General features: G+C 40.9%; 1 protein-coding gene across 2 annotated transcripts; it reads left to right on the top strand.

The window, feature by feature from the left end:
* The first annotated feature begins 7,802 nt into the window (after nt 1-7,802).
* YPEL1 (yippee like 1) lies at nt 7,803-23,957 on the top strand. 2 transcript variants are annotated; one of them, XM_009483565.2, is made up of 4 exons: nt 7,803-7,963; nt 19,306-19,349; nt 20,818-20,926; nt 21,944-23,957. In XM_009483565.2, exons 1-4 carry the CDS (start codon nt 7,847-7,849, stop codon nt 22,031-22,033), a joined length of 360 nt encoding a protein of 119 aa, XP_009481840.1. In that variant the 5' UTR covers nt 7,803-7,846; the 3' UTR covers nt 22,034-23,957. The 2 variants fall into 2 exon arrangements, with proteins under 2 accessions (XP_009481840.1, XP_075574300.1); XM_075718185.1 differs by lacking the exon at nt 7,803-7,963 and adding an exon at nt 12,511-12,922.
* Nucleotides 23,958-24,529: the final 572 nt, after the last annotated feature.

Here is a 24,529-nt window from a genome sequence, read left to right as displayed (position 1 = left end):
CGCCACCCCCTCCTATTACAGAATTATATTTAAAGAGAAGTTTCATGGTGCAGAGCTCACAACAAAAACACAGGCAAGAGCTGTCAGTGTCAAAATCAGTCCCATTAAACCAGTGTGCATTGCATTAAGTTGATAATATGATTGTGATATAATTAGGACACTACACAGGATTTAGTGGTAGTAGTAGTATGCCATCTGCTTTGCTAATCAAGATCAGAGCTCCAATGTGAAAGGCAGACTTCGCCCTAAGAGTTTACAATCTAAACAGTACAGAAACTGAGATGCAAGCATTTAATTTCTTCCATGCTTTTTGTTTTATGTCACTGTCTCAGTGAACTACACACAGTACTTTCAAGTACACCATGCCGCATCAGAGGTTCGTTCGTACAAGCAACCTTAACCTGCTACTGACAGCACTAGATATATCCTTGACGTGTCTTTACCTTCAAAAAAAACCCAAAAGGATGGTATTCTAACAGTGCAGCTTATGTATTTGTTACTAGGGAAACAAACACCGAAGAGAAAGAAACCCTCAGTGTCCTTGTCATTTGGATCTTTCAGCGGAGAAGCAGAGCCTGCGTTAAAACAATGGAAACACTGTTCAGTTTTCAGGATCCTTTGCTGTCCGCGCTGAATGACCGACACTTCTTTCTCCCCCTTGTCCATCTTGTCATCTCTGAAAAGGAGAGTCACTTCTATATTCAGGATTGGACTGCTGGTGATTTTTTTTTTTATTCCTCATGTACAGTCTAATTCCTGTTTCTGTGTAACCTGGTCGGTTCCTCACACCTAAACCAAACTGACGGCACGTCTCTCAAGGTAAAGAGAAGGGAGAAACCCGATGTTGCATTCACATCCGTAGAAAAGCATATACAGCAGCATTAGTAATTCCAAGTCTGCACTTCTTCCAGTCGGTACAGAATCAGAGCATCAGCAAGACTTTAGAGAGTGTGAGAGGTACCGCAGCACTCGCCACATTTCAACACTGGGGGACCGACGATCCCTGCAGAGGACTGTGTCAGGGCTTGTGTATTGTGGTGGGAGCTTTGCCACCAGTTTCAGCGAACCAGTCATGACTGGTCATGACTGACACCTCACTACATGGGGTGGGATGACTACCTGCAGAGATCAATGTTGTTTTTATCGTGGCTTTCTGCTCATTGCTTAATATTCTCGTTCCTAATCCTCAAAAAGAGGATAACAGTTGGAACTATGGTAAACATCCTGTGGTATAGTACTTAAAACCTGTAAAATACAATATAAGTATTAACTGTTATTAAAAGGTCGAAGCAACTTCTTCTAAAGCATACATACAGGTGTATTTGTACAGGCAACTGTATGGCAGCTCTGTAAATAGGGTATAGGATCGGCCACACCAGATGATAACAGCTGGCCATCTAGTCAGGTATCCTTTGACTAGATAAAGAAGAATGGACTAAGAAGTCTATCTTGTTAAGGGAGAGTAGTAACAGGCACGTCAAAATTAAGTAAAAGAAGCAGCTTGTTAAAAGTTTGTAAAAGCCCTTTATGGGATATTTTTAGCTTTTAACAGGTTGGAGCTGTTTTTCAAGCATCGTCTCAAGATTTATGTACTCTCTGCACTGCATCAGATTTAATGTAATTTCTCTGCTAAACTGTGCTACATCCCTGCCTCTTTCTCCGTTCCAATTATTATCTCGTTGTACGTCTTTATCATATGCCTCATCTGACTCATCTGTGAGAACTGGATTAGGAAGCTTGACTTGGTGCACTCTGAAGTGCAGCTAAGTCAAAAAGATTATCACCTTTCTCTTTTTTACAAGACTACAGCTACCAGCACTGGAGCTAGAGAGATGATGGGAAAATTGCAGTAAAAGCCCTACTGGAAATATTCTCACAGACATTTGTTTCCAGTTGTTTTGTCAAAACATGTTTCTTCTTTATTGTGCAAGAGTGACTCTTTGGTACTATTCTTCAAGAATGACCATTAGTTTGCCATGAGGAAGGAAGAAGCATATGACAAAAAAATGTATAAACATGTGTATTATATTTAAAAATGGATAGGCAGAATAAAATCAGCTAGCACATGGTTTATTGATCATAGCCACTAGCTGAATTGTAATGGATTCTATTTCTCTAATATTCTGCCAGGTACCAAGGCCACTTGGGTAAAAAAACCACTTGATAAAGAATTGAAAAAAAAAACCAAACCAATGTCAGTACTGACAAGAAAAGAAGGTGAAGAAAATTTTACTGATGCTGCATTTATGTAGCATGACAGAAAAGCCCTGCCTCGGGGTACAAAGTATAAATGACAGCTTCGTCACAGGCTTTGTCAGGGCATCTCTACACTCCTTGCTCCTGGAAATAGAAGAGTACAGCCAAAACAAACTAGGGGCTAGCTTTTATTTACTTTTTTAAGGAAAACACAATCATTGCCAACAGACCTCAGATGCTTCAGAACGTACTTGTACGTCAGCTGTATTTTGGTTTCCTTGATCTTCAAAATCGTTTCTTTATACCTTAAAACCTATGCATTTTTTTCTTTATATGCAACGAGCTCTTCCCCAAACTCCCTTTCCGCAAAAAGGTGCTCTGACCTATCCTACCTACCTTCCAATCTCCAGCTGGGCTTTTTTTCTTAATGGTTTTTCTACGGCGCTGAACTTTTAGCAGACCCGGGCCATCCTACGGAGTTTTACCTACTTTCAGCCGAAGCGTGGACGATAAATACCCTCTGGCGAGAAAAGCCCGCCTGCACAACCCTGCACCGCTTATCGCAGTGCCCGCGCATGAAGGCCGTCTGCAAACACCGCGGGATGACCCCGTGACCGAGCCGGCTGCTGCGGCTCAGCGTTCCCCCCGCGCTCGCTTCCTCGCCCCGCTGCCGCGGCTCTCCTGCCCCGCCCCCCCCCGCACCTCAGCGGGGCCGGGCGGGCGACGGCCCTCAGCGCGCGCCGGCGCCCCCTCCCGCCGCGCAGCGCCGCGCACCCGAGGCGCAGGGGAGCGGGGAGCGGGGAGCGGGGGCGGTGCTCGCTGCACGCGCCCAGGGCCACGCGCCCGCCCGCCTCGCCGTGCGCACGACGGCCCGCGGGGGCGGAGCGAAGGAGGGGGCGGGGCCCAGCTGGCGCGCGCGCCGCCCCCGAGCCGCCCCTCCTCCTCCTCTACAAAGCCGGGGGGCGGAGCACCGCGCGCCCCTAGCTCGCGCGCGCCTCCCGCAGCGGTCGCCGCCGCTCCTTCTCCCGCCCCCAGGGGGCGGGGCGGGCGCGAGGGCGCGCGCGCGCGCGCGTTGATTGGCTGTCGGCGGCGGTGGGAGCGGGTTTAACGGCCGCAGCACCGCCGGGCCGGGGGAAGCAAAACAAAGGCGGAGGCGGGCGGGAGCGCAGCGCGGCGCGGCGGCAGGATGCCCCGGCCGCCCCTCGGCCCTCAGGACGGGAGACGTGCGCCCGGCCCCCGCCTATGACCCCTGGGCGCCGCCGAGAAGGTACCTGCGAAGAAGCTGCCTCCCCCCCCTCCCCCCCGCCTTTGTTTTTCGGTGAGGGCCCGGCGCTGAGCCCTCGACGGCCGCCGCGTGAGGACCGGGGGTCCCGCCTCCCCGCCTGCCCTTGTCCCTTGAGGGGAAAGGGGCCCGGGGGCGTGGCGCTGCTCGGAGTCCGGGCTGGGGAGCGGAGCCGGCAGGGCGCAGCGGTAAGTACCGGGGCGTGCGGGAAGCCGGCCCCTCTCCTTGCCGTTGGGATTGGTAAAAAGCGGGGGGACGGGGAGGCGGCTGCGAAAGGAGCCCCGTGTTGCACCGCCGGCCGGGGGGCCGCGGTTTCCTGTGTGCGCGGGGCGGGGGGCCGCCGAGGCAACTTTGCTGGCGGGAGGAGGGCTCCGGCGCTATTTATAGCGCCTGGAAATGACGGCAGCGCTGCCTGCCTGTAGCCTCCTCGTTACAGGGCGGGTGGTGATGGTTTACATAATTGAGGGGGGGGGCGAAACTGAGCTCGGCGAGCGGGGGGCCGGTGGGCTCCCCCCGCGCCCTCTCCCGTCCTGCGAGGGTCACGGGAGCGGTGCGGCGGGTCCCTGCCCGGGGTCCGCCGGGGACGGAGCCGGTGGGCTGGAGGAGCGCCGGTCTGTGTGTGGGTGGCGGCGCACGGCTGTCCCCCGGCTGCGTGCCGGCGGCCTGGGGGGAACGAGCCGTTGTCCTGCGGGGATCGCTGCGAGTAGGAGGGAGAAGGCGACGGCGTCGCCCGCCTTTGTGCTCTGGCGTGAGGGAGGAAAAGGCTTAAACGTGCACGGAGCGGCTGCTCCTAGCCGCCAGGGAAGCCGAGGTCTGTCTCCGCCGGTAACTCTCTCCTCGCATCTAAAGAGATGTTATTTCTGGGTATCTGAAGCGAAAAATGAGGCTCCTGTGTCTTAGTCTTTAACTTTGTGAGGTTTTTCCTGGTGAAGTAATCAAATCGCAGCTTACTAGGAGTGCGTGCGTGCGTAGGCTTTGTCCAGCTTTGTGGAGCTAGTCAGAGAGTCTTATTTTGTGTCACTTTTGGTTTTAGCCCAGAAGGAATGACGGAGAGGCCAAGTTCTTGCACGTCTGATCACTCTATACGCTTGCGTGTGGTGCCAGGCAGCGGTGTGGAAATCCCCGCGCAGACGGGGCAGCCGCTGGCTTTTTCTCTTGCCGGCGCCCGGCAGGCAGCGGAGCGGGGCCAGCTGGCCGCCCCGTCCCCGCTCCGCCCGTGCGGGGCCGCCGCCCCGCCACGCTTATCGCGGTGTTTGTTTACACATCCGGGAGCCGCGCGGGGCGGGGCCGCCCCGAGCCATTGGCCGCCCGCCGCCCCTCCCCGGTGACGTCACAGGGCGGGGCGCCGGGCCCGCGCCGTCCCTGGCGGGGCGCGGGGCGGGTGGCGGGAGGGGGCCGTTAATTATTCATCCTCCTGAAAGCAGCCTTCGGCCTCTGGGGCGGCCTCCTCGGGGCGAGGGGGTCCCTGAGGGCGGTCCGCTGCGTGACTGTGCTGGGGAAGACGCCCCAATGAGCGGTGCGTGCGGCACGGCGCTGCAGCCCTTGCGAGGAAGGCAGAGACTTGTTTGTCCAGGTTCTTCATGGCGCCAGTGCAGTTAGTGCTTCAGAGGTTCCTGTTGGCCCTAGACTGGTAGGTGCAAACACAAGTCACAGAAACAGGGTCTGGACAGCCATTTGGAAGTGGATAGTCAGCAACCTGTACACTTGCTTTTGCACTTAATTCTGCAGTTTCTTTCAAATCCTTAGATCTTTAGGAAACCTAGCTGCTGTCATGTGTATGACCAAAGCACAGACTGCTGTTGTCAAAGAGTAAGAAAGGAATAGATGCCTCGGGTTTTTACGCCGCTTTCCACAGAATAATGAACAGCAGCTATGCAACCTGCTACTCCTCATAACTGTCAGAGTGAAGTGGGACTGGATTTATTCACCATTACTACAGCAAGCTAAGAAATGGTTCAAGTTTTGAATCTTTCCTTTAACATCACAAAGCAACAAGTTCTTTAGTTCTTAGGGTGTATATCAAACACTTAGGATTGCCGCCTTTTTGAAGAGACCAGTATCAAATACAGTTTTGTCAAAAGAGCTTTGGAATTCTTTAATTTCTGTAGTTGAAGTACGTGGTATATTGAGTCTGAAAGAGTCCGGATCGCCTTTAGAAAAGTGAATTAAAAGAGCTTCTTGGAATGCCTTGAAGAAAAATACTTTCCTCATGTTCAACTTGCTGAACTTTTGCAAGCATTGAACTCGTGTTTCAATTACTGATCTAAAGGCTCTAATCCAAAGTCAAAACATCTTTGCTTGTTGTACCTTTCATTCTGAAACCCTGGGGGTTTTTACCATTTCTGTGAATCTAAACAGATCTGCATCTTTCCATCATTAAGAGTTCAAGCAGGGAATTTAAAGGGAACATCACATTAACTCCTAGGATTGTATTTCTTGTGTCTTCTGTGTTTCTCCTATAATCTGTTACCTCTAGTAAATGCAGCTTAATATCTAGCTGTTCTACAGAAGCAAGCTGTTTTCTCCAAATGCTGCAGTTATTCTTCCCTTTGCAGTTATAATTCAATTATCTTGGGACAATAGGTATATATAATACTTGTTCAAGTGACTGTATTGGTAATTAAGTTCTGCTTTTCATGCTAACTGGATTAATATTTCAGACATATTAATGTATCTCTATCAAATCTGTTTTCCTTTTCAGTGACTAACAAAAGTCCAGTTGTTCTGATGTGTAGATGTGTGCTTTGGATGGCAACTTGCTCCTGTTGTTGCTTTATTTTTTGGATTGTGTATGTTCTGCTACATGTCCTGTTTGTGGCTTATCTCTGCCTTTGCAATTCTTTGTATAAGAAATTTTCTTGTAGTAAGTCCTTCAGTAGTTCTTGAGTCTTTCTTCCTGCTATTATCATAAGCTTAAGATTTAAAAAAACCCCAACCTTTAAATCTTGCTGTGGGCTGTCTCTTGTGCTAGGCCTGCTGTACAGATTACTTTTTCAGGACTTCTTTTGAAGCACAGTGACTGCTTCCTATAAATAATCTTTAATTTATGTGGCTTTCATTATCTGCTTTATTTGTATTACTAGTATCCTACTGCTGGAAGAGTGGTTAACTGCTGTCCTGCATGCAGTTTACAACTGTGACAAGTGTTTTGCATGTTCTTTTTAATAGCTATATCAAGATACTGTAAATTCTTTATATTGGCTCTCATTTCTGTGTTTGTGCTATTGACCTACTCTGTCAGTCACCTGATAGCTGATGACATAAGTGATTGTGCAGTGTTCATGTTTGGATTGCTTATTAGCTTGACGCATATAGTGTGGTAACTGATGGCCTTTGACAGATCAGTAGATGTTGTTATGAATATTTAAATCTGTAATTTTTAGGCAAACCCTAAAAAAAGGCTTGCTTTCCAGCAGTGCGAGAAGGTCTGGCCTTCTCTTTTTATACATATAATGTCTCTTAAAGGCATTCTGAGGATTAAGAATGCAATTGGGTATTCTCTGTTCAGATTTTAGCTTTTATTATCTGAATGTGATTTTTTGGTAGCATCCATTAAGACTGTTCTGATACAGTCAGGAAGTATCCAATTAGCTTTGATCAGGACACTGGTCAAAAAGCTCTTTGCCTAAAGGCATAATTCTGCGGAGCTTGAAAGAGGAAGAGTCAGGGATCCCTAAATAGGGTGGCAGCATCTTACTTGGTATTTGACTCAAAGCCAGATGCAATAGAGCAAGATTTTTTTTGCTGAAAGCTGAAGTGCAGCTATCTATTGTATGTTTACTGTTGGACATAGGAAGTGTTTTCCAAGATGCCTTGTCACTTGCTCTATTGGAGCTGACCGCTGGAACTTCAAAGACAATTAACCTTCTCTAATACCCTGCCTTTTTGCTGTAATTTTCTGCATGGATGTCTTAAAGAATATACCTGGTATATTGTAGAAAGTGCTTGTGTTTCATGGATAACTGTCTGAATCTCATCCTTCATTAGAAATGTGATGGAGTAGATGCCACTAGTGGAACAGAACTGCTTGTTGCTGTGTTGAATGGAACTTGAATTGAGCAGCTTCATAGAAAAAGGGGGCCTGTAGTGTAGCCAGGCATTTGCTCTAAATAACACTTTGCTTTGTCTCTAGAATTGTTGAATAACAAGTTTATTCTGGCCTTGTTGTGAGCTGCTAATTGTTCTGCTCTTTTCACTTGCAGGTTGTGACTGTTTCTCTTCTGTCATTTGTGTGGAAAGTGCCACACACACTCGAGAACAACAACGGCTTTTGCTTGCATATTCCAGTGTTTCTTTTGTCAGCGAGTTCAGCAAAGTTGTAATTCTTCAAGTGCCAGCCCTGAGCTGAGTGAGGAGCCACCAGCAGAGATGGTAAAAATGACAAAATCAAAAACGTTCCAGGCTTACCTGCCAAACTGTCATCGAACTTACAGCTGTATCCACTGCAGAGCCCATCTAGCCAATCATGATGAATTGATCTCCAAGGCAAGTGGTTTGTTTAGGGACCGGATGAATTATTTTTTTAACCAAAAGGGTTATCACTGTATCGCTGCTCCCCGTAGATAAGAGATGCAAATTGATGCATACTTCAGAGTATCTTTTCTGGGTTCACTCTTGGGTCATACGTATTGTACTGAGGACTGGATATATTTTGGAAACTTTTGAATGTGACATAAAGGCTGATCTAGTATATCCACCGTATTGACAACCTCCGTCTACTGTCACGTAGGTGCTATTTGTGAGCTGTCATATCTGAAAAGTCTGCTAAGGAAAAATGTCAGAACAAAACATGGATCTCTGGGTAGGGAAATGATTCTGGTTATGGTTATCCCAGGTAAAGATTACTTTTTCACTCTACTTGTCTGAACGTCACAAAACTGGCTGTTTACAGGATGTTCCACTGCTGTTATGGAACCTGTAAACACTTCTGCTGTATGGCGGTTCCTAAGGAATATGATTAGCCAGAGATGTTCAAAATAGTCGGACTGTTTAAACTTAAGCTTAGAGAATGTGTGGATCCTTGAAATGCACTAGGCATGTCATTCTTGGCTGTTGCTGGAAGAAGCAAAGATTTGTGATGTATGAAATACACAGGAAAACTTGAAGCTTGGGATAAATACTTGGTAGGCTGGTTCATTGTTTGTTTCAAATAAGCTCCTGATGGATTTGCTCTTAATGGTGTCCTGGAGAAAACACTGCAGTTGCTTTTCAAACCTCTTAATGCAAATTGCTTTCTATATAACTGTTTTGTCAAATAAAATTTTTAGTGGCAAACCCTTTATAACTAACTTTATCTGTTGCTTCTGCCTGTTTGTGTGTTCAGCAGCACTAAGGTGATGCTGCTTGTGAGTGCTGAAGAGACAGAGGGAGTTAAGAATGCTCCTACTTCTGAATTGAGGTTTTCCTTGCGAAAAGTATACCTGCTTGCTTATCCCTTAAGAGGGTTATCAGGAAGCAATGGGGTTTCCCCATACATTTTTTTCCTTGTGTTATAGTAATCTTTTTGACCTTTGTTTAGATCTCAAGACAACTTACTGGCTCGAATAGTAAAATTGGTGACAGTTCTTGGCAGTGTTACTTACTGCTTGCTTACTTCTGCTCTGCCTTTAGTATCTTTCCCTAAACAGATCTTTCCCTCAACTTAGTACATGTATTGAGGTGTGGAACTGCAAATGTGACACGCTAAATGTGAAACAGTGAGCTAGCTACATGTATAAAATTATGTGAAGAAATTAAGAGGGAGGACTTGTTTTACTTGTATTAAGCTGAAAAAAGTTCCTCACTTTCTTTATAGCGATTGATCTTATTTCATGTTAAAGTCAGCAAAAATGAGAATATCCAAATAGTAATGTGAATCCATTTGAATTTCATTTGTTTCCATGTTGATTTCAGAATTTGAGTATAAGGGGTCTTTTTGGCAACACTGGATTCTAAATTACAAGCAATCACAGCTTCATTATTCACTACATGTTCTGGGCCAAAAACTATTGGGAGGGGTTACATCTTTCCTGAACTTCAGGTTGTGGATGCCTACAGGAAGAATGAAACTTTGCTAGCTGTGTCTCCTCAGATGTATAAATTCTTTGAGAAAATGCAAATCAAGCACATGTACTTAATAGGAAGCTCTTCTTTTAGTGGACTTAGATTTTTTTTTTTGTATGTTAACTAAACTGACACAGTTAACACATGAGCCAGTTGTTCCCCAAGGTCTTGGGAGTTTTGGTCAGCAGAGTATTTTTAATATGTTCTTAAGCAAATCACATGTTCATATTACAACTTCATAAATTTCAAACATGAAAAAAATCTAATTTTCAATTCAAAGAACATGGAGAACTCTTTAAAAAAGAAAGTCTTATCTAGTAAATACAAATACTTACTTCTAAGTTGTTTCTAATGGTGTTGGGAAGGGTGTTAGATGTGCTGGCTTCCATAATTCTCAGTGAAGAAACCTTACAAAATGTTTTTCTGTACGTGACAGGTTGACCGTGTGCTTGTTTGACAGATGATCCATATTCTGTCAACATAAGATTTCTTGACTGTATTTTATTGTCTAAATCTGTGTGATAATGAGACATACATTTAAATGTGAGGTATATCATCTTGTATGTTTGTAAAATAAAAAAAAATTCTCATCTATTGTACTTGTATTTGGAACATAGCTTTAAAAAACCCGCCCTCCTTTAAGCTTAATTTGTATATACTCCAACATTGGAGAAGTTTGTCTGATGGAAACAACTGCAAAGCAATAGTTAGATCCACTTAGCACTACTTATTTTTAATGATCTGTCGGGGGGAGTGGCAGGGGGAGTGGTGGAAGGAAATAAGATGTGATTTGTTTTAAATGAAAACACAGGTTAACCTGGAAAATAAAAACTGAAGAAATATCCTAGACAACATGTGTAGGCATAACTTAGAACTGTAAAAGGACTAACAGATGAGTGTACTTCAGAACTGTTTTTTTAATATTAATCTTTTTTCTGAAGTTCCCTTAAAGTGCCTTCATTGATGCACATTACGCGCAATGAACTTAGGTGAATGAGAGATTTTTATTTATACTAACAATGTCAGAATCCTAGTTACTATAGCTACCCACCTGCAGCAAAAATACTTAAAATAACCCGAACTGTAGCAAGTTGATTCCATACAATCTAAAGTTATAACTAAGAACAGTGCAGTTCCTGTGCTGTTTCAGATTTATTGATGGAGCAGAGAATTGGACTGCTCAATCTGATTTCCCCCCCCCCGCCTTACTTTGAGAGCCTAGTTAAAAGCTAAAGCTCTGTGTAACACTTACTAAATAAAATTTTTGGTTACAGATTCTCCCACTTTTTTCCAAGTGCTTACTATACAAGCTCACTCCAGAACCCTAGTGCCACAAACACTCTTCAGCAGATAAAGGTAGACAGTATTTGGTACCTAGCTGTAACTGCTTTGTTTGGGTGTCCCCTGCTCTGCCCCACGTTTCCTGGGTGCATGGTGATTGTTGCTTCCTTCTTGTGTGTGGTCAGGGAAAAAGAGCCAAAAACCATGGTGCACTCTTAATTTAAAGCAGCTACAACTAGCTTTCTAATGTGCTTTGAGGTATAAGCATTTGTTATACCTGACACTATAATGTTTCCAACTTCAAGATTAAAAGATAAGCTATGCTATGAAATGAGTGGCGTTTCTCTTAAATGTTGGTCTGCCATAGAAAAGCAAAGAGTGCTGCATATTTCTGTCAATTATCCCTTTGATTCTGGTCCTCGGAATAGCAGACTTCAGTACAGATTTGCAGTTGTTCTGCTTTTGAGAACTGTTGATAGCAATTGTCTGACAAGGATGGCAGCATACACAAATCACCATTTCATTTCTGTTCAGCTTGAGCAGCAGGATCTCTTTCTTGCCTTAATCGTGGAGCTCTTTCTTTCTTGTGCCCTTGCTGGTGATAAAATGGCAACCAAGAGTTTTGGCACTGGCTTACAAATAAGAATGTAGACTAATAAGACAGTATAAAAATGTGCTGCTACCTGCTCAAATGAATTAATTGTTATCTATAGTTTTAGTTTTCTCTGCAACTATGAAAGGACTCTGTGTGTTGCCTAGTGCTGGAATCAGTTTGGATGTTAGTGATTAGAGCATACATTTCTAGGTATTTTCTCTCTATAATCTTGTGTTTTCTATGTCTAGGGAGGAACTTGGGGGAAAGGGAAGGAATGGAAGAAGGCTGATTGAGGAGTCCCAAACTAGGAGGTCAACAGCAGTAGAGATGTTGACAAACTAACAGTCTGTACAGCTGAACGCATGCACACATGTATGAGCAGTTGCCATAACAATTTATAACTCCAGTCAACTTGGGGAACACACTGATTTGAAGGATATGTAATAAGAGAAATAACAAAGTGTAGGTGACTTTGAATTCAAATAAGTGTAATTGTGAAGTGATGTTAGGTATGTCTTAGACACTACGGCTTTGCATTGTTAACAAGTCTGCAAGTGCTGGATTTTCTATTTCTTTGGCGAAGACTTCAAAGTGAATGTTAAACATTTTTAAAAAATACTATTAGAAGGAGTATACCAGTTTTCACTACCCTGGGGGGTGTTCAGAGGACAGGGGTAGAACCTGCAGCTTTTTTATTTCTTTAAAGAAGCAAATGGGTATTTTTAGAATCGTATCGTACTATGACTACAGGCACAGAAGTAACCTCTATCAGCAAGCAACCACAGGCCCTGAGAAAGAGCAAGGCAAAAAATTGATACCATAGGAGGCACTTGTTGGATTTAAAATGTTCAAGTAGCACACAAAAATCAACAAAACCGTATATGTTGTTAATAGTAGCTTAAAAACTCCCAACAATTTAAAAAATTGACATAATTAAGTTTTGAGGGAAAACTTCTACAGGACTCTTTGAAGTCCAGGGGAGGTTGCCACTTGTGTGGCCTGTACAAAATGTTATATGTATGCTGTTCTTAAAGCAATTCTGAAATAAGTTTTGTGAAAGGCTTAACTGAGAGAGCTTTCTTCTGATGTGCAGTGATTATTAGCAGTACTTAATTTTATAGGAGGGAAATGTTGCTTGAAAAGCATAAGTTCCGAAGTACCTGCGAATGGCTTCTACCCACTAAGTTCCAGTAAGTGTTTAGAAATACAGTCAAGATCCAATAATTACAAAGAAATAAAAATACCTAATAGAAACCTTGGAACCTAGTAGATATATTGCAAAGGATAATGCTTTGTTACTCAAGGTTGACCTGCTTGAAAGACTGTTGAATCATCTCACAATGTGCCTTAATGCTGGGGATGGAAGAAAATCTGGATTACTTTGTATAGATGCCTGTATAAATACTGTCACTTTCTTCTGTCTCATTCATTGCAAAGCATATCTGACCAGAGGGGGAAAAAACTCATATGAAGTCACAGACCAGACTAGATGTGTCAGTATTTTCAAGAACAAGTTCTGCATAAAGGTATATATATGTAACTGTCGTTGACTTCACTGGGAAATCCTTGCACCTTATGGGTAAAAGAACAGGCTTGGTGGTTAAATTTGGTTCGCCAAGGCATTCGCTATGTCTGCTGTTATATTATGGATGAGAAGGAAAAGTCTTCAGCTTAAACAGATGCCAAAACACTTTTACCCTTGCTTAGCTATCTGTGTTTTTGTCCTGCAATGTTTAACTGACGAGTTCAAGAGGAATTTTTTTAAGGGTTTACTGTCTTTAAGTAAATGTGCTGTTCTTAGCTTGATTCAATTTGGTAATCCCCCTTTGCTTATGATACAAGGAGTACTTGGAAAGATAGCTAGGCCTGTTGTATGCTTGAAGGCCATTTTTGTTCCCTGCTGAAAAAGTTGAGAATGGGCCTAATTTCATAAATATTCTGGTGATACTTTTTTTTTTCCTAAGAGGCTTCTAGTTTTTTGGGTTCTATTTTTTTTCTCTTGGGAGAAGAATCTAGTTTTTTGCAAGAGAAGCGATCTTTGGAAAACATCCAAGAAAAGATTTAAAGGCTTAAAGAAGCTGGAAAGTGTGCAAGGGAGGTGTTCTACTCTACAGGTGTTTTGACATAATCATTTCTGAAATACATTCAAGATGCTGTGTAACTCAAGATACCTTGTCCTGCCTGACAAAGTCTTTACTTTGGGAAATATCATTTGCCAAATCTGCAGGCATGCAGTTTTTGGGGTGGAATTTTTTAAGGTTATTCTCTACATATTGAACTCGATAACTTTATCAAAATCGGTAAATAATTGAATGAAAATGTACTTTCAAAAGTGGTTTTTTTTAATACTTATCATGGAGTCATCTAGAACTTGCCTAGTAAGCAGCTGAGCAGCATTATCTCTAGTTGTCTGCAGTATTGACAAGTTGGATCTGAGAGAAATATCAAATGGAACAAATCTCTTTTTTTCCCCAATAATTTTTTTCGCCTGTAGCTTATGTTGAATTCAATTTTCTGAATTTATTTTGTAAATCTTGAAGTGACAGGATATCCTTGCAGTCTCTGATGCACTTTACTGAGAAGATAATTTCAGACATCAGAGCACTTGTGTTTCTGGTTTACCTTAAGAATACTGCCCCTAATACAGTCTTCTGAGTTACTCAGTAATATTTCGCTGAACTGCTGTTTGTTCAGAATACTAATTCAGGTTGATCTATCTTAGCTTGTAAAGTGAACTCTAGCAAATGAAAGGAAACTCAAGAAAATGAAACAAACAAAAAAAACCCTATGGGCTGCTTTCATTTCCATTTTTTAAAATTATTTTTTCATGTTGTACGTAGCGTGCAAGTTATGCATAAGGAAGATACTGTTAACGCTTTTCTGACTTGCTTATAATAATGTCTGCCGTACCTTTAATACACGCTAAGATGGCAGTTTCTCTGGATGTTTTCTGTGGAGCATGATCTCTAGCCACACAATCTAATCCCATCTGTAGGGAATAATTAATTACATAAGGTTTTTAGTAGTGTCCCTTCCCTCACTCATGCCCTTTGGTATATGCCTTAGGGCAGCAAATACATGTTCTGCTTAACTGATACTTCCTTTTCTTCTGGGTAAAACAGCTAATCCTGATGTTAGAGGTAATGACAGGTTTAACTGAGAAGCATAGATCATATCTAAATCTGCAGGTATGTACTAGTATGTAAGTGAAACATTTACAAAGTTTCTTTACTACAAAATGTATTGATGACAGAGGTCTGAAAGATTACTTGAAAGATCATAATACCAAACTGTTGTTGCCGTGGACCTTAGTATACTTGCTAGGCACAGTTAGTTTTGCTTACACTGTCAGACATTTCTAGATACTTTCAACTGTGCCGAAACAAGAAAAAAGTTTTGGATGTCGTAGATCTTCCTGTAGGAATGGACAGCTGGTCAAAGATGTGGATTTCCTAGGGAAAAAGTTAACTCATAAATTGATGCAATATTATTAATTGAGGACCATGAAAAAACAGACTTAAAACTGCCAGTATTAGTTGAACTGATAAATTGCCCAGCTTCTAAGTAAAAATCCTGGTTGATGTGAGCCATCATTGATGTCAGTTGGTCACACTTGCCACTATCTTCTAATTCCTGTCTACTGGGTAAGACACATATTTAAGACTCAGTTTTAATACAATGTTCTGTTTTAGTTAAGATTTACGTGTAGTGCTAGCAATCTTGGAAGGGCTGAACAAATCTTGGAAAGTAAAAGTTTGCATTTGCATAGGTGATGTTTATTCTTCAGAAGAGCAGTTTGTATGAGACAGGTTTGAACAGTTATGCCTGTTAGTCCTTGACACTGCCATTTAAAATATTATCTTCTCTTTCATTTCCTTTGAGGAGTTGACACACAAGGCGTTTAACCTGTTAGTCTCTTAAAATTCATCAGTATAACTGAATCATACAGTGCAGCACATGAGAAACTTAGTGCTGGTAAAAACAAATGTTTGTTCAGTGTTAATTTTTTTCTGGTGTTGGAAAATACTCTGTTTATAGCCAAGTTACAGTCTTAGCAAGCAGTTCAAGTGCCAAAATGAGTTTTCCCATTTTCATTGCTAGTAATAGGATGCATCAGGAAGTAGAGCTCTGATAGTAAATCCTTCTCATACCTGTTAGTAGGTGGACCCTACATGTAAATCAGTATTCTGTGGTCAAGAGACTGCATGTGTGACAGGTGTATACTTTTTGTGGTGTTTGAATACAGTTGGGGGGGGGGGGGGGGCGGGCGTAGAATCTCTTCATGTGCATCAGAAACTATGACTGCAAGCTCTCACAAGTTCAGCAATTTGTAAGAAAAATTAAAAGGCACAGGAATTTAAAAATGGATCTTTATAGTGCTTTTACTTCAGTCAGCATATGAGTTCCACATGGATGGACTGCAGACCATTAAATCTTCGATGACACATTGATGTTGTGGTTTGGCACTGGTTTTAAAGGAAAGTCTGAGTTGCCTAGACCCAAGTTCTGTATTCCAGAACACACTAACACAAGTTGCCACAGGTTGCTGTCAGGTTATCTGTGAGTGACGTAAACATGGAGGAACTCGCTCTTCCCGGCCGGGCAAAGAAACAATTGTCTGTGGCATGTAAATATAATATTTAGCCCCTAAACATGTATGTAGGCGAGAAAGATTAATTGGCCAAACTCTGCTAACAGGAAGCTAGAGAAGGTGGGAATGGAGGAGCCTTTACAGTGGGGTCCTTGTGAACAGGTTTTCTTTCCGAAACCACTGTCCCACGAAAAGGTTCTGTTTTGTGTGGCTTCCCCCTCCACTCTACCCCGATAATCACAACTATTAGAAGGTAATGAAGATGGCCGTTTTGGGGGGGGAACCTAGGAGATTATAGTATGGTTAGGGCAACAAAGCAAAGGGTGCAAGAAAAGTCACCTTTAAAAATACATGGGGGGGGGGGAGGGGGAGGAGAAGAACAATGAAAGCATTACTTTCCAACCTGTGGTTTGTATTTCATTTGGCTAGAATTTTTTTCAGCTTAGGAAATGAGAGGGGAAGGGTGGCTTTTTCTGTTATTCCTGGCATCCTGTTACTGCCCACTGCTTAATTTTGATAAATGCAGGGTCAAAGGAGAGGTTTTATTAGGTGATATTAAGTCAAGACTAAACATAAACTTGGCAGAAATAATTGCATAAAGTAGTTCAAAAGGTGTCCTGACTGTTGATTTGTTCTGGAGTCTTTTTCTTTTCCAGCTAGCTGGGGAACTTCAAGTATGGTATATAAGTAGTTTAAAAAGTGATTGTGTAGGACCACACAAAAAAAACCCCACATTAATTTGTATGCGATTGGCATGTGTAATTACATGTAAATAGAAAAACTAGCACATGATTAATTTAACAGGAGAGAGTATTGAAAAAAGATTTGTGAATTCTAATGCACAACGGAGTCTTTAAAGCAAGGAGAAATGGCTGCAACTTTTTTAATTTAAGAATTTTTGCAGTAGCTTAACCAAAAATAATGGTGGTCATGGCTTTGAAAGTTCTTTTTCTTAATTTTGGGTACATGGAACAAGGAAGTTCTAGCTTAAGTTTACTTCTTAATGAATAAGAGGACCTTTAAAGTGTTTACTTTGCTTTTTCTTAAATTTTGGGGTTGCACAGCTGTAGTTGTCTCTAAATTCATGTATAGTTGATTCAGGCTAGTTACCTGTTTGTTCATGGGCAGTTCTTCAGAGTATATACATGAATGGTTTTTGTCTTCATCCACAGTACGCATTCCCTGCTTTGTTGATTGTGAGACACTGCTTCTAATTTAGGGAGCGCTGCTTATTCTATAGAAACTACTGACTGTAGGTTTTGTACCATTCTGCCAGTTTTATGATGCATTTTTAAGTATCTCAGGAGAACCCAGCCTAGTGATGGGGAGCTTTGTTTGTTTGTTTTAATGTTAGGTATAAGGATGATTGCTTTCTGGCACAGCTGTTCAGACTCTGTACTCATGTAAGTCTCTCCTTTCAGGGTCAGTCCTACCTGAAGTTTCAGCTTTCACTGTACTGCATAGCATATCTTTTTTTTCCTCACTTTGTGAAAAATAAGACTTGCAGTTCCAGATAATGGAGAGAGTCTTTTGTCTTTGCTGTAGATGAAGAAAGATGTTCTGTGCCCAAAAATCTCCATTTAATAATTCTTTTAAATGGTTGCTAAAATAATACTAAAACATTGATGCTGTAAACTGTTAAAGAGACCTTCTCATCTTAAGGTGGGCTTTTGAGTAGCTAAGGAGTGTATGTAGCTACACTGCCACCATTGCTACTTACAGTAGTCCAGAGTCATGAATTTCTTTTCACATTCTTTGTTGCAGTATATAATCTGGTTAATGCTGATCAAAAAGTGTTCGTTTGTACACGTTTCCCTCTTGCATCTTTTTTGCAAATTGTTCTAAGTAGTTAAGATACAGCAGTTACTGGTGTTGTGTTGCTAATCATTAGACTGGCAAAATACTATTTTGGTGCCGAGTGACTTCTGATTATATAACTAAATACATGCCAGAATAAGAATCCATTGCAGAAAGGTTCTTCTGCATATGGTTCCATGCCTAGTGTTACTCAAACAATTCAAAAATAATCAAGGTGAGATTTTTCCTTCCAAAAACCTTCCATGTTGATCTAATGTAGGTTTCAGAAAAGTTGGTCTTTGATCTTCAATACTAGAACTGGAAGGATTCTTAAAAATAATTGTACTCTTTCTTCAGCATGGATAAAATTGTTAATTTTCTTTGCAAGTAGGTTAGGGAAGAGAAGTTCTGGAAAAAAAAGAAATTAAAGTTTAGGGATTTTTTTAAAAAATGGAATTCAGTATGGAAGAGAAAAAAAAGAAAAACTCCAGCGTGATCCTGTTTGAGTGGGAAATAATGGCTATGTCTAAATTATTAAGTAATTCAATACAGAAGGAACAAATCAACAGATGAAAGCAGTGGTGTGTCTTACATACATACATTTTGCATGTTCTAGCTGTGGCTGGATCTAGTCTGCTCACAAGTTTTGCCAGGATGCTTGTAGCTCAAGGCTGTCTGATCGTAGGTTCAGGCCTTTATATCTTCATTAGCGTTTGTAGAGCGCACAGTAGAAGAGCTTCTGGCTTAGTTTTGTACAGAAGGAGCAAAGATGTAGTTTACCGGCACTGAAACTGCTCTGCAAGCCAAACCAACCCCCAGTAAGTGTGGCTGATTAGGGGTTTTACTTCAAAACTGTGCTACTGCTCTGAACTAAAACATTAATTTGGATCCTGCCAAGAAAGTCTAACAGTCATCTTTAGTCCACAATCTATCAGGAATGTGAGAGATTTGAAAGCATATGGCTGTGCTTAGGCATTTGATGGTAACAGTTGGTTTATTAAAATAAAGTCAAGCTTATAAACTGATCGGATGCGTTGCCTGAAGACAGTATGCTGGTCTTACGATTGGTCCAGAATTTCGCTGGTCTTAAGTCAAACAGTGCAATGAAATTGAAATAAATCATCTTTTGGGTGCAGCGGGAGAGGACAGAGGAGATGGAAGCAATTCCCTTTGAGTTAAAAGCAGATTTTAATTAACATGAAGGGTGTCTAGGAGAATGAGAATTGGTATTTTGCAGAGGGGTAGGAAAAAAGTATGTTTTGTTTGCATTACAGATGTCTGTCTTTGAACAATAATACTTAACAACTTAAAACCATTGCTAAAAATATAATGTGGGTGAAAATGTTGCTGACCAGGCAGGCTTTCCTGTAAAGAATTGGTATAAACTTTTAACTTAAAGTAATTAATTTGAAATAGTTTATATCTGTGCTGTGTTTATCTGCTTACTAGCACACCCTTCTGGAACTATGTTTGGCGGGGTTTTTTGTAGGTTTTAACAAGTGCAATTTTTTTTTTATGCAGTCCTTCCAGGGAAGCCAGGGACGAGCCTACCTCTTTAATTCTGTGTAAGTATGTTGTTATGGTTATGCACACTACCTACAGAGTGTAATTTTTTTGTATGCTTCATAAGTGGAAAACAATAGGAATTAGTGTAGCTGCACTTTGCCCTGTTCTCTTTAAAAATTGAGTTTTCTCACCAGCAACAGTTATTACAGAGCTTCCGAGCTGATTCGTAAGTATTCCTATGCATGTATTAGTTTATCTTGTATTTTAAGTAATTCTGCTAATAGCTGAAAGTTCAGGGGAGGGTGTTAATGTGAAATTCCTTTGTGTATGTAATGGTAACTGTCTTGAGTAAGAGTTGCCATTCTGAGATATTCCAGAAATCAAAATATATTGTGTGACTTGTAATTTTTACAAAAAATTTAATTGTAAATTTGCTTTAGACAACTCTGCTGTAGTGTAAAGAAGAATTTTCCAGTGTGATAGTTAGATACATTTACAGGTTAATGTTCCAGTAAACTTGGGACATCTTAAATGACCTTGAATATTGCAAATGTGCTAGAGGCAAAAGGTGTCTGATCTTATCAAGCCTAATATTTCCAATTTTAGGCATGTCCTACCCATGATATAAGGCTCTTTGAATTTGCTAGTGGATATATTTTAAGTTTCTAATGTGCAGGATTGCATTTGTGTCTTTATTTTCCAGCAATTGATTGTGTTCCAGCATTTTGGAAAAAAGAAATGCAGTTAAGTCTCTTAGTCTATTTTAGACCAGGATAATGGAACTATAACTGCAAAGGATTTGATTGCAGATCCTTGAAATTCTTATTATATGTAGTCATTCAGTGGTGACTTGGGAGTTCTAGTATAATTGTAGTAGTAAGAATCTGGTAATACAACAGCAAAAATGGCAGAATTTGGCTCTTGTATAACACCGTCTAAACTTTGTTTAGTCTTGCCTGATGTTTTCTGCATAGACTCTTACTCATGAAAAAGCTAGCTTGATGCAGTACTTCATGGGATGGTTTGGTTTTATATTGCTGTTTGTTCATCATGGCTTAGTCTGCCAATCTGTAGCAAAGAAATATTTGAGGCTTTTTCCTTGCTGCTGTTTTGGAGTTGGTTCTAAATTCAGCTGTTGGTGCTGATATACTGCTACAGATCTCCATTATAGAGGTCTCAAATTTGTTCTTGAAGAAAAGCCTGAAACTGTAGAGGTGTCCAGTTACTGCTTAGTGTTCTCTTCTCTGAAGGTTTAACTATTTAGCCTGTCTTTGCTGATGGGAGTAAGTGGGCATCACCAACAGTTTGTTTAGACTAGCCACCTGAAAACCAAAAAACAAAACACTTTTTCTTCCTCTCGTTCAGCTCAGTGTAACAGAGGAAGTTACTTTTACAGCATTGAATGAGTTAGGTACTTTTTTAAAACTATTTTTTATCCTCTGGAGAAAAGGTGGGTGATAGGTAAGAAAAGAAACAGTCTTGTGCAGTTAATGTAGAGTAACTTCTCCTTTTATTTTTTTTTTTCAGGGTAAATGTGGGCTGTGGTCCAGCAGAGGAGCGAGTTCTTCTGACAGGTTTACATGCTGTAGCAGACATCTATTGTGAAAACTGTAAAACCACTCTTGGATGGAAATATGTAAGCAATATACTTAAGTATACCATAAATGTTTACATGTTGAAGCGCAGATATTTGAGTAGGCCACTGAGTATGAGTAGCACCTATACTGATAGTTTAGGTGAGTTAGCTCTAGTGCTTTTGTATATATCAGACTGTAATGTAGTTTTGCTTCCTTACGTCTGCCGGAATGTTGTAGTAGATAGTAACTTTATTCTGGACTGCAAAACAAGCATGACCTACAGGTGCTATTACAGCTATCTAATACTTCTGTAATACAAAAAAATTTGCAAGATTACCAACCACATACACTAAACTGGATGGAAGAAATTGTCAAAGTGGGTCTTCAATTTCTTGGGTTGCAAAAGTTGGTTCATAGAGCAAAAATATGAATTACGATGAAGTAATACGAAGTACTGAGCATGTTTACACTGCTTACAACTAATGTGAACTTGATTCTGTCATTTGAAAATTTATCTGTGCACTTGCACAGTTACCTGTAATGCTTGCAGCTGTGTTGCAAGTTGATGTTTTGAAAACGTTAGGTTCTGGGTGTTGCACGTCAGATCTTTATTGATTCAGTATAGCTTCAGATCTTGTAGAAAGAAGTTCTCCTAATACATTCCCTCTGATGATGAACATAGAGGAGAGCTTTAGAAAAGGTTCCCCGTTCCCTCTTCTCATTGCTTTTTGGGAATAAGGAAACTGAACACACATAACATGCCATTTCCTAACCTTTACTTAAAAAAAAAAAAAAGAAGCTTTAAAAATCCCTAAGCAGTGAGAGAACATGGAAAGTTCTAAAGCAAGATCTGTTGTGCAGTTGATCTGCCGATTCCACTTAGGAGAAGTTTACTCCTATTGCCTTGTCAACCTTCTTCATCCCTCTTTCCTCCCTCCTGCCCTTTTGATTTGGTGTAACCGATACGGGATGTTAACTGGGAATGTCTCCTGGTTTGTGCTTTTAATGCGAGTTTGATGTTTAAAATACTTAATTTCCCCAGCTTAATTCAGTGTCTTGATTTTTCCTCTTTACAGGAACATGCTTTTGAGAGCAGTCAGAAATACAAAGAAGGAAAATTTATCATTGAACTTGCCCACATGATAAAAGACAATGGCTGGGAGTGAATCATAACCTTCTGTTTGGACAATATTCTGTGGAACATGCTTTACAAAGACTAACGCAAAGTAAAGGAAGAGCTTGGCTAGAGTGGCCCTGAGAATATCACTGAACTCTGAAACCTCACAAATGAGTAGTGTAGTGTAAGTGGCTATTTCGGGCCATGTTTGCCTTTTTCTCCTTGTCTAAGTTCCCTCTTTTTGTATGTGTATTATTGTGTGAACAGTTGTTTTGGAACATTTTGGATGACCTTTTTCTAAACTCTCAAACTAGAGAAACAGTTCACTAATTGAAAACGGATTTTACTGGTTAGCATCTATCTCTGACCTATGCCTTTAATGCTACCTTCTGCTGTGCATGCTTCTTGCCTAAACACCTACACTCCAGTCCTGTAGAAGTTCTATGTCTGAGCAGTCTGAAAGAATGTATGGGATGGGGTGCTTTTTTTATATGTAGCAATTTCTGATGTGTTTGGCAGTGAAGAGGATGCAGTATTGTAGTTACTAATTTCTTTTTTAAATATGAGTGTACCACAACCTATGTACATCTTGTAGGTGAATTGGTTAAAGGTACAGTGCTCACTTTAAAAAATACTTCAATTGCACTGACTGAAGTTAGCAGGTCTCAAGTTGTTAGGAAAGGTTATGCTAGAGGTTTGGTATCTTAATGAAATACCCTAGAAGGATTTTAAATCAATAGCGCTATAGAATATGTTCACTTAAGACCAACATATTGCCTAAGGAGTTTGCTGGATAAGAAATATATAAAACTATGGCTTGCAAGATTAAAAAGGCAGAAAAATATATGCATTTTCTATTTTGGAAAAAAAAAATTCGTTGGTGTATTAAAAAAAGTTTTGGTACTGTACCTTTGCCAGTAACAGGGACTTGTACATCAGTAAAGTTTTATGGCTGGTTCCATGTAACTGTATAGTCCTAATGCACTGGACGAAGAGGTTGATATCAAGGAAACTTGTTGAAGTATTCTGCTACATTTGAACACAAATATTTATTTTTGTGAGAAATGGCGAGAGCCTATGACATGAAAATTAATATAGTACCTGTAGGAAAAGGAGGGGTAATAAGAGGGAAGGGAAGTTTGACTCAGTTTTTCGTAAAATAAAATAACAAGACAGTTTTTAAAACCGGGGGGTGGGGAAAGGGTTTCTTGGTTTGCTGGCTAAATCATCCCCAAGTACCTTTTTATAATAAAAAATTTATATGAAACTCTCACCTGTTGTTCTCATGCTGTTTCTTAAATAGAATGAGTTAATGAGAGAAACTTCTGGAAAGTGTATGCACAATATTAGCTGTTGGTATCTGTGCATGCAAATTCTGAGCAACTATGAAAGAAATGCTCTACTAAATTTGTTAACTGTATTTTCAAATTAAACAGTCTCTGAAGACTTTTTGTATTTTAAACCTTTTAATGCTTGAGGACAAAAATGCTTGGAAAAAACCCTTTAACACTACATAAGTACTATAACTGAATAATATGGAAGCCTTGCAATACAAAATCATTTTCTCTCAATAACAATTCTAATATGGCACCTGCAGAATTGGTCATAGGTGCTGTTGCTGCTGTTACTCTTTTGGGAATCTCTGATAGGCTTTCCGAACTCTGCTGCACTTTAAAAATTTTGTCATACATGAGAAATTATGCCGATGGGTAGGGGCAATACAGATCTTTAAAACCAGCTTTCCGGTGTCTTTAGAGAGGAAGAGAGAGAAAAGAGTTTGCCTACGTGTACGCATTCTCTATGATGCAGGCTGGCTAAACTGCATTCAAGATGTTGTAGTGATCTATACCTATGAATTAAAAATGTAAGAATTAGAGAAGTAGTTAAAGCCGTTGGGTTTCAGTCCAGAGACCTGAGGTGGTGCAGCTGTGTTCAATCTGGATTTTGTGGCTTACGCGTTACTACTTCATGTTCATGTCACCAGGCTTCAAAGTGTCCTTTTAACACTGTCATTGGTGCAGGATGGGCTTTGGTGTTGCCTGTCTCTTGACCTTTTTGTCCTGGAATTCTTGGGATTTTGTTTTCCTCCATTGTAATAAATGTTGCCAACAAAGAAGGCACTAAAACTTGTATCGGCAAAAAGTTTGTGTTGGCTTCAAAGTCCAGTTGCAACGTTGATACTTGTGGACATGCTTGTGTGATGTTTGTGTATCTGTGGGCTTTTCTTACTTCCTGGCTGCAGACTTGTTGAAGCAGTACACTGGTCTGAAGACAAAAGTAATGGCTGCTTTTCAGTAGAGAGTTGAAATTAAAGAAAATATGTGAAGTATTAAAGATTTTTTTCTCTCTCTAAAATCGGGGGTTTGGCTATCTCTTGTAAGTAAGTTAATGCTGTATGTAACAGTCTGATTCTTACTTAAAAACTCAACCTCTTTCTTCAGTGCATTGTTTATATTTCAAACTGGACATTTTCACCAAAACCTTAATTAACTTTGCCAAAGGTTGGGACTTCATCAAGTGCTTAGCACATAGAGCTTCAGACTAC

The sequence above is a fragment of the Pelecanus crispus genome, chromosome 11, assembly GCF_030463565.1.
Source record: "Pelecanus crispus isolate bPelCri1 chromosome 11, bPelCri1.pri, whole genome shotgun sequence".
In the NCBI taxonomy this organism is placed as follows: Eukaryota; Metazoa; Chordata; class Aves; order Pelecaniformes; family Pelecanidae; genus Pelecanus; species Pelecanus crispus.
This window is presented reverse-complemented; position numbering and strand designations above follow the sequence as displayed.

Bases quoted from the DNA above. Each gene is read 5' to 3' on its own strand.
- YPEL1 (XM_075718185.1), top strand. From the start codon at position 12,737: ATGTGCCTTAATGCTGGGGATGGAAGAAAATCTGGATTACTTTGTATA. The intron at 12,923-19,305 runs GTATATATATGT...TTTTTTATGCAG, and splicing joins AGAACAAGTTCTGCATAAAG to TCCTTCCAGGGAAGCCAGGG. The intron at 19,350-20,817 runs GTAAGTATGTTG...TTTTTTTTTCAG, and splicing joins GCCTACCTCTTTAATTCTGT to GGTAAATGTGGGCTGTGGTC.